The sequence below is a fragment of the Muntiacus reevesi genome, chromosome 6 (genome assembly GCF_963930625.1).
Source record: "Muntiacus reevesi chromosome 6, mMunRee1.1, whole genome shotgun sequence".
Lineage (NCBI taxonomy): Eukaryota > Metazoa > Chordata > Mammalia > Artiodactyla > Cervidae > Muntiacus > Muntiacus reevesi.
This window is the reverse complement of record NC_089254.1, coordinates 41,914,447-41,927,728: the sequence shown is the minus strand read 5'-3', so window position 1 is coordinate 41,927,728 and position 13,282 is coordinate 41,914,447. Positions and strand designations below refer to the sequence as shown.

General features: G+C 37.6%; 2 protein-coding genes across 2 annotated transcripts in view; one reads left to right on the top strand and one right to left on the bottom strand.

The window, feature by feature from the left end:
* Positions 1-2,120, bottom strand: part of LRRC17 (leucine rich repeat containing 17) — a 33,962-nt gene extending 31,842 nt beyond the window's left edge. The window contains exon 1 of the mRNA XM_065938440.1: positions 1,890-2,120. The gene's annotated coding sequence lies outside the window, so the exon portion shown is untranslated. The remainder of the gene's footprint in view (positions 1-1,889) is intronic.
* Positions 1-13,282, top strand: part of FBXL13 (F-box and leucine rich repeat protein 13) — a 215,503-nt gene that overhangs the window by 113,546 nt on the left and 88,675 nt on the right. The window contains exon 12 of the mRNA XM_065938466.1: positions 1,820-1,949. Within this exon, the coding sequence (XP_065794538.1) occupies positions 1,820-1,949 (130 nt within the window). The remainder of the gene's footprint in view (positions 1-1,819; positions 1,950-13,282) is intronic.

Here is a 13,282-nt window from a genome sequence, read left to right as displayed (position 1 = left end):
CATATGTATTATTTGAGACAGTAGTAGCAATAATAACAATATATGTGTTTTTAAAGGTTTTACCATATCCCTACTGATTTTAATCATCAAAAATCACCCTCAGTATAATACTATTATATATACATTCTTATGTAATTGCCACATCTTTATTAAGAGGAAAAAGCAGATACGTTACGTTCATGTTACAGATGTTCATGTTACAGAAAACTAAGGTTCAGGAAAGCTGGAGGCCCCACAGTTGGTCAGGGTTGAAAAAAAAGATAATACTATAATCTCCACTTAATAAACACGGAAACAGTCTCTGAGCAGTTAAGGGGCAGTTGCAGTAAGTGTCAGGGCTGGGATTCAAATCCAATTTGGTCAGATTCCAAAGCCCTGTGTATTTTCCATTGTGTCATGGTGCCTGCCTCACTATTCCTTTCTCCAAATTGGAAAGCTAAAAAGTTCTTAGGAATGACAACCCCTCAAGAAAATTGTACTTTACTTAGTTGAATCACAAGGGTATAATTCAGGGAGAGGAAGATAAAACATTTTTAAAACTTTGGCAGTGTTCTCAAGGGCCCCAGAAGGGTCATGTCTTTGGGATGTTAGAGCTGCTTTCTCCTTCAGAGCCCTGCCCACCAGCCACTGGGGAATCCAGAAGACTTCCCTCTCTGTTCTGCTGAATCTCAGGGAAATAGCCATTACCAGAGGGAAATGTGTGTGAGTCAGATAATCCGCTATGAAATATGAATTATATCATATAATATTTTCAGATTTGGGAAATAAATCTGATTAATGATCAAAGCTTGCATATCTAATTTTCCATTTATGTGGAAGTAAACTTTATTAGTCATTTGTGGGCTTTTGAGGGACAGAGAGGCATTTTCCTCCTACTTTTTGTTCTTTTTGCTTTCTAGTTCACTGTTAAACTGCTGCAGATCACAAGCCAAGAGCATGTTGTTTAATTCTATTACAAGAGCAGAAGTGAGAGTTCTTGCACTTTTAAAAAATGCCAGGCTTAGGAGGGCTTTGAAAGTTGCCCATAGAGTGTCCTCAAACTGTCAGTCTTGCAGAGAGTTGTCCTAAAGACCCTCCTTTTTCCTGAAAGCTCTCATTTTGGTTATGGTGGTAATGCCATAGTTAATCTGTTGCAACTCCAGTGAGATTTATAGCCTCTGATATGGTTTTATTCCTCTCATATGTTGCCTACACATTTGCAGACTGTTTTTAAGCTCTGTGTATCAGTCAGTCTTTCTTTAGTTATAATAATGAAACTGTTACTTAGAAAATCATGCACATGCAAATCTATTTTTTCAAGCCATTTGCTTACTAAGTCCATTTTAAGAGCCTATTATGTTTAACTTTGCCTCCTTTCTGCCCCAAATCCTAACTCTCATGTAACAGTTAATCACCATTTAAATGTTTACAAAGAGTTTGTCCTCCTAGACATTTGCACTGTTATTTCGGTGCTTTAATATAAAAGCTAAATGCAACAATAACACAAACTGAAACTGCTTTCAAGCACAAACTAACTTGCAAACAATATGAATGCACAGACCTCCCCCGCCCCCAAAGCTTTATCCCAATCGGTTTTCTTAAATATCTAGACAAATCTTTATTTTCATTTGAAATGCTATTATGCATTATCTGATATGCTACTGAAATCTCCTTAACAGGAAGAGAATTAACAATGAAGTTCAACTCTTGAATATCTGCAAGGAGAAAAGATTAATTTACAGCTTTACTCCTCTTTGTCATAGTGGCTTAACAAAGATGTGAGGAAACAGCTTAAGTATAATTACTTTCCTTTCTCTCTTCTCTCTTCCTGTCTTCTCAGGTACTTCTGTAATTTACAGAATCTTAGTTTGGCTTACTGCAGAAAGTTCACAGACAAAGGTTTACAGTACCTGAATTTGGGGAGCGGATGCCACAAGCTCATCTATCTGGACCTTTCCGGCTGCACCCAGGTTGGTCTTTCAGCCTTCTCTTTCCTGCAACAGGCAAAGAAGTCCTCCAGAGAACCGGCTGCATCCAGCCCCAGCCCTCATGTTATACTAACGCTGTGCACGGACTGCAGCACTTTTCAGAGGTTTTCAATTACGTGAACACAGCTGCTTAAATTTTCCCCAGGATCGCTACTATAGGCTCTTGGCTTCCCTCCATTGGAGTGTCACATCCACGAAGAGGCAGAGCTCATTGGATGATGAAGCAGACCACTTCTGTGTAGATACTCTGTGCACAATCATGATAGCAGAGTCCAAATCTTGAAAACGTTTTAGAATTGCTACCAAGATACAAACAAAGAAAAATATTTGGGGGAGAGGGTGGGGAGAATTTGCAAAGAACTTCCTGAAAAGTTAGTTTGCTTCCACGTGGACTCTGAGAGTAAATAGTATTAGGTAAAACGCTACAAGTGATCAGTGTAAGAAAGGAAATACAACAAAGATAATGATTTTTTTAATTGCATTATATCCTTTGTCCAAATAACATGAAGATTTGAGGTCTACATGGGGAAATATTTAAGTCTGAAGGAACAAGACTAAGAAATCTGGGCAGAAAATAGTGTGGAATTGTGGAGGGAATGGCATGGCACTGTGGAAACAGTTCCTGCCTCCTGGATTGTTTCTTCTGCTCTGTTCTGTTCGATTTAAGTCACCATTCATTTAACTTTTCTTCCACCTCTCTGTATTGCAGCTAGTGTCATAATATGTTCATCATTCCATGAAAATAATATAACGACACAAATGAGAACCGTTACTAAACACCAGGCACCATGTTGAGAGTTTCATACATATCACACTTAGACCGCGCATACACATGCTGTGCCTCATAGCTTATCTAGACGAAAAGACCAAGGTTCTCAGGGTTGCACGGCTGGTAAAAGCATGCTGGTACTGCTATAAGCAGGTATTCCTGGAAGGAATACAGGGACAGAATGGATTTCTCCGCCAAGTTCTTGAATGGACAGAAATCTTACTTAGCCACCACCACTGGCACATCATGGTTTCCTGGTACACTAGGCATTGGGGAGGATGTAGGGGAAAGGATGTGGGGGATGCTAAGCTAGGGCTGCAAGGCTAGAGTTTGCATTTGTTTAAATCCAATCTACTAATACATCAATAGTTTGCTAAGCCCTGACATCTGCCACTCTATGAACAAGATGGCCTTAATGTTCCCTCCAGATTGACAAAACTTCATATAGGCTTCTTTCTGATCCTGAATCCCTGACCTCCTTTTTCTTACCTTAGAAAACGTGCAGTTGTACATTCTGTTTTTGCTCCCTTTGAGATGTCGACTTCTTAAAAAAGTTTCTTACCTGTTTTACAACCCATGAATGTCTTCCTCAAGGACCTGGGAGCCAGCCTTTGATATGTAATCATCAAGAGAGAGAGTGTCTGTATCTCTCAGTCCCTGTGGAATGATGGGGGCCTAACTTGGATATGAATGTCAGCAAACACAGATGGCCTGATCACAAAGGAAGAATATTTGCAAATTCAGAAATAACTCAATATGCTTTTGACACATCCCACTGATCAATCTCTCCCTGAAAGATACATCCTTTAGTCCTTCTTTTAAAATTAAATTTTACGGGACTATAGTTGATTTACAATGTTTAGTTTCTGCCGTATAGCAAAGTGAATCAGTTATACATATGCACGCATCCACTCTTTTTTAGATTCTTTTCTCACATAGGTCATTATAGAGGCATTGAGTAGCGTTTCTTGTGCTATACATTAGATTCTTATTAGTTATCTATTTTATATATAGTAGTGTCTAACTCACCTCAGTGCTTTAGAACCCTCCTCACAGCGTGACTTAACTCCGTTTTCTTCTCAGTTTCCACCAAGTACTTATTGCAGCAACAACACAAACACATGCATAGACACACAAACACACATAAACATGTCCTAAGGTTAAATATTTTCAAACACAGCTCAAAGTCAGAGGTTTCAAACTGATGACCTTCTGGCCAGATACTTATACAAAACATACAGATACAGTCTGTCTTTAAATTTTGAGACAACATTTGGAATTTTGGAGTTTTCAAATAAAAATCTAGACTTCAAGTTTCTCTTAAAAAAAATACATAAGAACTAGCAAATTTGGGCCTGCATTCCCACATGGTAAAAGGGTCTGGAACAGAGTCAGCCTCACCCCCTTGAAATGGAGCCCACTCCTCAAGTGTACCGCCCTCTTCTCTATTCAGTAATGTCCAAACATGCACTTACTCTGGGACAGTTACCACTTCACTGCATTGCCTGCCTGTCTTAGGTGTTTGAGTTTGGTCTGAATGTATCAAGAATAGATTTTGTTTCCTAACTGATCCTGAATTTATAATTCTCAAACTACAGTGATCTTAGTATTTCACATCATGCAAAATAATGTTAGGGTGTTTTTTATTCATCTATGTTCCATTTCCCTTTGTTCATTTAATACTTTAACAACAAACAGAGATTTAACCTAGTTGTCAGGCACTGGAAATTTTACCATTTGAAACTTTGTAAGAAATGGGCTCATTATGAACCATAGATATGTTAATAATGGCTGCTGCTATAACTTCAGGACGAATCAGTGTATTTTGGAAGTTACTGCTCCCGAGGGACTTATGAAGTCTTCTGAGGAGGTTTCATTTACTTTCCTGGCTCCATCTACCTTCCTATGAGGACAGTTTCACCCTACCTGGTCTAATTGCATTGGTATGACAATACAAAATGGTTTCAAAGAAGGAAAGCTGACTATTCGCAGGTTTTATAGGTTCGTCCCTTGGAAACTAAAATGTAGTTTCTTTCTATATGTTTGGAATTTTGCACTATGAAGGTATGTGTTTGACCAAGGAAAAATGTCCTGATAAAACAAAAAGAGTTGAGAATAGAAGCTTATGACTAAATGTTTTTCACTGGTGTTTACTGAGAGACTGCTGCATACCGGGCACTGTGATGAGTAAAATAGCATCTCTGTCTTTGGAAACTCTGGATTAACATAAACAAAATATGTCAAGAGCTAAATGTTAAGGTAGTCATGGCTGCCCAAAAAAGGAAAGATGTATTTATACAATATTGTGAAAGTATTTGAACCATACTTGTTAGAAAAAATAAATAACTGGATGATGGAGAACTACAAAGAAAAGTGAAAATCAATTACATATGCTTTAGAAATATTCTACATTCTTATGGGACTGGATAAACACTGTAGGGTGCATTAAATTATATGACTGATTTCCTAATGAATACTAGCACTTACATGTTCACCTGCATGTTACCATCTTTGATGTGGCTGAAGTAATGCCTCTGCCCAGTTTCGTCTCTTTGGAAAAACCTCTGCTCCCTCTTGGCCTGAATTGTGATAGGGCTGCTGCAGTGAACTCTCTCACTATCCTCTGCAAAGAAAAAAGTTAAATTACCTGAAAACTCACCACCCAGAAATAATCAACACTACTAGAATTTTAGGGTCTTTACGCTATGCATGTCGAGTATTCTTTTGAATTGAATTGGATTATATACTACATATATCTTTCATTATTCCATTTCTTTATTTCATTAAATATTTTCCTGTAACTTTACTTTTAATAGGTATATAGGATTCCATTGTATCAAAACATCAAGTTATATTTTAACCATTCATTATTGGCTTACAATCCTTTTTCCTGGTCTACCTTTTTTTGGCTATCATAAATAATCTCTGAGGAAAATTATTGTAGCCATATCTTAGCATATGTGTATGTAATTTTGGGTACAAATTTTTAGAAATGAAATGATCAGAGGTTATTTTTAAGGTTGTCCATGCTCTACAAAGATTCCTAATTTACATTTATGATGAATGAAAATAGTTTATCTTCATAAATATATTCTATATAAAAAACTTGTCAATTCAACATTGAATATGCTATTTTATATTTTCAATTTGTATTTCTTTGATTTCCAGGCAAAGTTAAGCCATATACAGGCACTTAATAAATATTTGTTGAATGACAGCATTTTTATCTCAATAAGCTGCCATTGTTAAAATATCTTTCAAAGTAATTAAAATTTTTCTTTCAAACTGGGGAATATTGGAGATAATTGTAACTTAAGTTTCTGACACAGTTGGTGTTAAAAAATAAAACCTATTAGCATATTTCTATAAAAAATTTTTCTTCAGAGCCTGAGTGCAACATTTTCCTTAAAAAAAAACTGCATTCATTTAACAAAATGATTCTGGCTGAATCAGTCAAACAAATTTAATTTGTTTGCTTTTATATTTACTATTTACTCAAAGTTATAAAATCTAAGCTTATACCATAAAATGATTTTTTAAAAACCATATTTAAATACAATGTGGTAAGACTCTTTGGAGACAAAATGGTTTTATCATGTAAAGAAGTTGCTTTTTCCTGTGCTCCTTTGTAATTTATGATCTGGGAGACATTTGGTGACAGTGAATGGATTCATCTTTTTATACGTCTTAAGGAATGATGTGTGACCTAACTCATGGTAGATGTTTATCAGATGCTTGTTGAATATTTGGATTAATGTTTAGTTAAATAAGTGAAACTAATGAACCACTATATGAGATGTTGGTAGTTTTCCTTTGCATCTAATTCTCTGCTTCAAGGAACCACTCCTCTCCCTTCCCTTGTGGTTCTGAGGATGTGGTTCATGACATTGTGAAAGTAACATACCACAGTAATTGGGAAAATGGGTTCTGGGGTACCTGCATTTTAATCCTGAGTTTGCTATTTGATAGTTATGGAGTTGGGGCAGGTCCTAATCTTTCTGTATACCTTACCTTATCTATGAGAGGGGGAAAATGCTATTAATGGTAACTACCTGTGTTTTGTATCAATTAAATGATTTGACATATATAAGAGGCTTACAATGATGGCTGCATATAGGAAATGCTTAGCTACTATTAGATATTATTTTTAGACTATTAACAGTGTTTTCCAATGGCCACTATCATTTGGCCCAGGCCTAGACATTCTTAAATTCCATCTGCAATTGCTACAATTTTTCCAGGAAGAACATAACCTTAGCAGAACCCATTCAGAACTCTTTAGGTACTGTAACAATTTTATGTATACAAATACACACAAACACACACACATATATATGTTATATGTATATTACATATATATATAGTAAAATAAGTCAGAGAAAAGAGAAATCTGTATGTTATGGCTTATATGTGGAATCTAAAAAAAAAAATACAAAAATAAGTGTATATGTAAAGCAGAAACAGACTCACAGACACAGAAAACAAACTTATGGTTACAAAAGGGGAGGGGAGGGGAGTGCAGGAGGGGCCAATTAGGAGTATGGGATTAACAGATAGAAAATACCATACATAAAGTAGATAAGCAACAGGGATTTACTGTGTAGCACAGGAATTATACCCAGTATTTTATAACCTATAATGGAATATAGTCTGCAAAAAAACTAAATCACTATGCTATACACCTAAAACTAATACAATATTGTAATTCAACTGTACTTCAATTAAAAAATGAGCAAAACATGAAAGTCTTCCTCTAGCAACAAAAAAGAATACATTAATAATATACATATATTAATGTATTTTTTATTTCTTATATTGTGGTCCTGTGTGTGGATATTAATTCTCATAAATTATATTGTGCTATAGCTCTCACTCCTTTTTCTATTTTTGACAATGTTTCTTAAGGTGCTTCTCTAAGTCACCTCTTTTCTTCAACCTCTTAATCACAGAGAGCCCCAAGGTTCAGTTTGGGTCTACTTTTCTTCTCATCACACCCTTGGTGATGTCACCTATTAACAGATTATAGCTTTAAATATCACCTACAATGACAAATACACACACACATACACATATCTAAAATCATATATGTATAATATTCACACACAAATATATGTTCACATGCACATATACAAATACATGTATGTATATAGGAGTATGTTTATATATGTATATATACATATATAAGTATATATGCTTATAGGAGTATATATGTGTATGAGCATGTGTATATATATATGTTATACAGAGAATACACGTATATATGTGTGTACATTTATACACACACACACATATATGCACAGACATAGATACATATAATGATAGACAATATGTATCTTCAATCCAGACTGCTCTCTCAAATTTTAGATTCCTATCTTAAAAAAAGTCTCTGCTCTAAAAGATAATTCCTGCTCCTCCTTTGGCCTTCCCTATCTTAGTTAATGACAGCTCCATGTTTACAGATGCTTAGGCCGAGTCTTGAATTCATCTGTTGCAGACTGAATTGTATCCCCTCCAAATTAATATGTGGAATTCCTAACCCCTAGTATCTTAGAATGTGAACTTACTTCAAAATAATGTCATTGCAGATGAAATTAGTTAAGATGATATCATTAGGGTGGGCCCTAATCCAGTACGACTGATGTCCTTTTTTTAAAATTTGGGGAAATTTGGACACAAACATATGCATACTGGACAGTACCATGTAAACATGAAGACAGCCATCTACAAACCAAGGAGAGAAGCTTGAACCATATCCTTCCCTCACACTGAATGAACCAACACCCCTAACACTGACCTTGGACCTTTTAGCCTCCAGAACTGCTGGACAACAAATTGCTCTCGTTTAAGCCACCAGTTTGTGGCTTTGTTACAGCATACCTAGCCAACTAATATGGCAATCTTAACTCCTCTTTTTCTCACATTCCACATGCACTCTTTCAGGAAGTCCAGTTGACTATCACTTCAGAATCTATCCAGGATCTGATCACTCCTCACCATTTCTATAGTTACTACTCAAATCCAAGTCATCATCCAATCCATCATCTCTTGCCTGGATTATTGTGACAGCTTCCTAACTGGTCTCTCTGCTTTCACTTCAACCTCTAAGTTTCTTTTCAACAAGTAGCACCTAGAATGGTCTTCTGAAAACAGAAGTCAATGTATTCCCTCAGTTCAAATGCCTGGCAAGTCTTCGTATTTGCTCAATAAAACAAAAGCCTTAAAAAAAAAAAAAAAAAAAGCCTTGAAAGGACCTTCAAGAACCTGTGTAATCTGCCTTCTTCCCTAACTGTCTCTCTGACATCATTTCCTATTATTCTTCCTCTTACCAACTCCTCTCCAGCCACACTGGCTTCCTTGATGTTCTTTCAACAGACAAGCTCTTGCTTCTGGATTTTTTGCACTGGCTGTTTTCCTTGCCTGCAACACTCTGCAGCTATCTGTACAGCTTCTCACCTGGTTTTATTCTATCTCATGAAAAGTGAAAGTTGCTCAGTCGTGTCCAACTCTTTGTGACCCCATGGACTGTACAGGGGCCAGACTGAATTCTTCAGGCCAGAATACTAGTGTGGGTAGCCTTTCCCTTCTCCAGGGGATCTTCCCGACCCAGGAATCAAACCAGGGTTTCCTGCATTGAAGGCAGACTCTTTACCAAGTGAGTTATCAGGGAAGCCCTAGTCTATCTAATATATGCCCCTAATGAATGAAGACGTGACTAAAAGGCATCAGCCAAAATGCTCCAAAGAGATCCACATTAGTTTTCCATGTTCATATCAGAGCTCTCTAAGATCTTGTTTCTTTCAAAATCTCAAGAAATATGGGTAGGATTTACAGTTTTAATGGAAAGGATAAATCTACCCTATGTGTACGTGAGAAAGTGCTGATTAGGAGGGCAGATCACCGGTTATGCTTTTCCTTTACCCACTGCTCTGTTTGTGTGTTACTTCAAGGGTTCTTATGTTGATATTGCCTTGGGTAGCCACTTTTCCTACAGATTTAATGTCTCTCCAATTGTGTTTAGCAGTGGGTTTATGGCATTATATAGAAAGTTATGCATAGAATGACCACAGTTGTGCTGGTAACGAAGGCTGGGTTGTAGCCAATCTCAGGTTGAAACCCAAATGTCTAGAAAACCAGTAACCCTGAACATGGAGTGGGAAAAGGATCCAGATGAAGAGGGGGTAGTTTGGGTCAAGGTACAGATTTAAGATTTTCAGCTTAAAGTTAAACCAGAGAGCAAGAGGGTTTATGATAGTTTCTGCCTCTCTGCTCCTTTGTTCTTCATTTCCATCCAGCCTAAATACTTTCACTAGGCTCACTTTTTGCCTTCTGCCTAAATACCCTCATAATGTCTCATTTCCCCATTCATCAGGTTAACGTTCACATATCCTCTGAGGCTCTGTTCAAAGACAACCTTCTCCAGGAACCCTTCACTGACCCCTCCTTTCCCCTAACCCATCTGGGTTAAGATTTCTTCATTCCACTTCCACTAAGTGTTCTCTTTGTATTTGATGGCCTGCTTATTTGTCTGCTCTCTGCCCCACTGTGAGCTCCCGCTGGCCAGGATTGAGCCTGATTATCTATATCTGTAGCCTTAGCATATCATAAATACCTGACACATAGTAAGACTTTGATCAACATTTCATGAATGAATGAATGAAACTGCAGCCGATTTCAGGGCATGGTTAGCGAAGTTCTTCAGGTAGAAGTTCAGGACACTTGTTAGGTGTCTGAGAAGTTGGTAACTTGCTAGAGCAAGGTCTGATTATCTTTTCTTGGTAAGAGCTGAGTCTGATATTTCTTCAGATTTACTGGGAGAAAAGAGCCTAGGAAACTACAAAATATTACAGTGAAAGTTATGGTTTCATCAACTGTTTTTCAGTTATTATACAAGTCAACAAAAATGAAAAGGGATAGCATCCCAGAAATGTTCAAATGATTAGAATACTCAATACAGCAACAGATGTTTATCAGTAGTTCTTATACTATTAAATCTCTCTGAGAGTCATGAATCTTAAAGGTGGACTGTGTAAACTGCAAACTGGAGGATTCTAAGGTCATTTTGGTTCTCCGTACGCTACATAAATTCCAACCTCCCCTTTCAGAGAGGCAAAGATCATGGAAGGTCTTACTTATTCACCACTGGGGTTTGTGGTAGAAGTGGGAGAAAGCTGCGGAGGCACCTCCAGAGATGAATGTATTAGCCAAATGTAACAGAGATTGCATAAGCAGAGCAATCTCATTCTCTCTGCCTCATAAGCAGAGGCACTGGGATGGTGAATGGAGCCCCAAACTAAAGTTAAGAGACCCCCATCTAGCCTTTGCTATGCCACATAAGCACCTGTGCAACCCTGGGCAGTTACTTGGTTTTTCTGCTTCAGCTCTTTTGTACAATGGCTAGGTTAGGCTAGATCTCTGAGATCTTTTTCAGCTTTAGGATTTTGTGTTTCTATACGATGATTAAGATAACTAAAGAAGGAGTATGAGTGGGGGAAAAGAATAATGAATTTTATTTTGGAAAAGCTGAATTTGAGCTTCCTGTGATACATCTAGTTGTCAGTGGCAAGAACTACTTGAGAGTGGAAGTCCAGTCCTTGCAGCAGAGCTGGGAATGGAGGTACAGATTTGGTAGTTTATCAATAGAGGGTAATTGGAATAGTAAGAGTTATGTGACCAGCTAAGCCAGCTGTGAATAAAGAGATTATGTACCAAAATGAATTGTTAACAGCTAAATTCAAAATTATAATTTACTTATATTTTACCTTATTCTATATTTGAATGGATGGTACTAATAATTGGTGGGCTTCTCTGGTGCCTCAGTTGTAAAAAATTATGCCTGCTAATGCAGGGTTTAATCTCTGGGTTGGGAAGATTCCCTGGAGAAGGAAATGGCAACCCATTCCAGTATTCTTGCCTGGGAAATCCCATGGACAGAGGACAGAGGAACCTGGAGGGCCACAGTCCATAGGGTTGCAAAACAGTTGGACATGACTTAGCGACTAAACAACAACAACAATAAAAACTGGTACCATTTGTTGGGTATTGACTATGAACTAGATGTTGAGGTATGTGCTCTGCATTTATTATCCCATTTAATATTTATAAATAACTATATGAGGTGTGTATTATTATTCACATTTTTGAGATGTGGAAACTGAGCACTAGTGTGTTGGTAAACATTTAACACCTCAGAAGAAACAGGCAAATTCCTGAATTACAGTGGTTGCTAATTTCCATGCTGCAAATACTCTCACCAGGGCCTATTCAAGCTAACAGAGGTCAATGAACAATGAGAAAGGAAGAAATGTGCGCTATGTAATACTATCATCACACAGATCTAATAAACATACATATCTTCAAGAGCATAGATAATGATAAAACATAATAGTAAAATAATTATAAAGTCATAAGTTTGGGTATTCGCTACATTTGTTAATATGGCTTATTTAAGTTTAAGTTTATATGTTTTAATTTTTTAGCTGGCTGTGTTTAACAACAGGCTTGCATAGTTCCTACAAACTGCTCTTGCAAGCTAATATAAGCTATCTCCACTTATAATGATGCCACAACAGGGTAAGTAACTTGCTTATGGTTACATTGAAAATGTCTGGACAAAGATTAGAACCTTGATCCATCTAATTCTGAAGATCAGGCTCTTAACCATTCAGTTCAGTTCATTTCAGTCGCTCAGTCATGTCCAACTCTTTGCGACCCCATGAACCACAGCACGCCAGGCCTCCCTGTCCATCACCAACTCCCGGAGTTTACCCAAACTCATGTCCATTGAGTTGGTGATGCCATCCAACCATCTCATCCTCTGTCGTCCCCTTCTCCTCCCGCCCTCAATCTTTCCCAGCATCAGGGTCTTTTCAAATGAGTCAACACTTCTCATGAGGTGGCCAAAGTATTGGAGTTTCAGCTTCAGCATTAGTCCTTCCAATGATAACCCAGGACTGATCTCCTTTAGGATGGACTGGTTGGATCTCCTTGCAGTCCAAGGGACTCTCAGAGTCTTCTCCAACACCACAGTTCAAAAGCATCATTACTTCTGGGCTCATCTTTCTTTATAGTCCAACTCTCATATCCATACATGACAACTGGAAAAACCATAGTTTGACTAGATGGACTTTTGTTGATAAAGTTATGTCTCTGCTTTTTAATATGCTGTCTAGGTTGGTCATAACTTCCCTTCCAAGGAGTAAGTGTCTTTTAATTTCATGGCTGCAATCACCATCTGCAGTGATTTTGGAGCCCAGAAAAATAAAGTCAGCCACTGTTTCCCCATCTATTTTCCATGAAGTGATGGGACCGGATGCCGTGATCTTAGTTTTCTGAATGTTGAGCTCTAAGCCAACTTTTTCACTCTCCTCTTTCACTTTCATCAAGAGGCCCTTTAGTTCTTCTTCACCTTCTGCCATAAGGGTGGTGTCATCTGTATATCTGAGGTTATTGATATTTCTCCTGGCAATCTTGATTCCAGCTTGTGCTTCATCCAGCCCAGCGTTTCTCATGACGTACTCTGCACATAAGTTAAACAAGTAGGGTGACA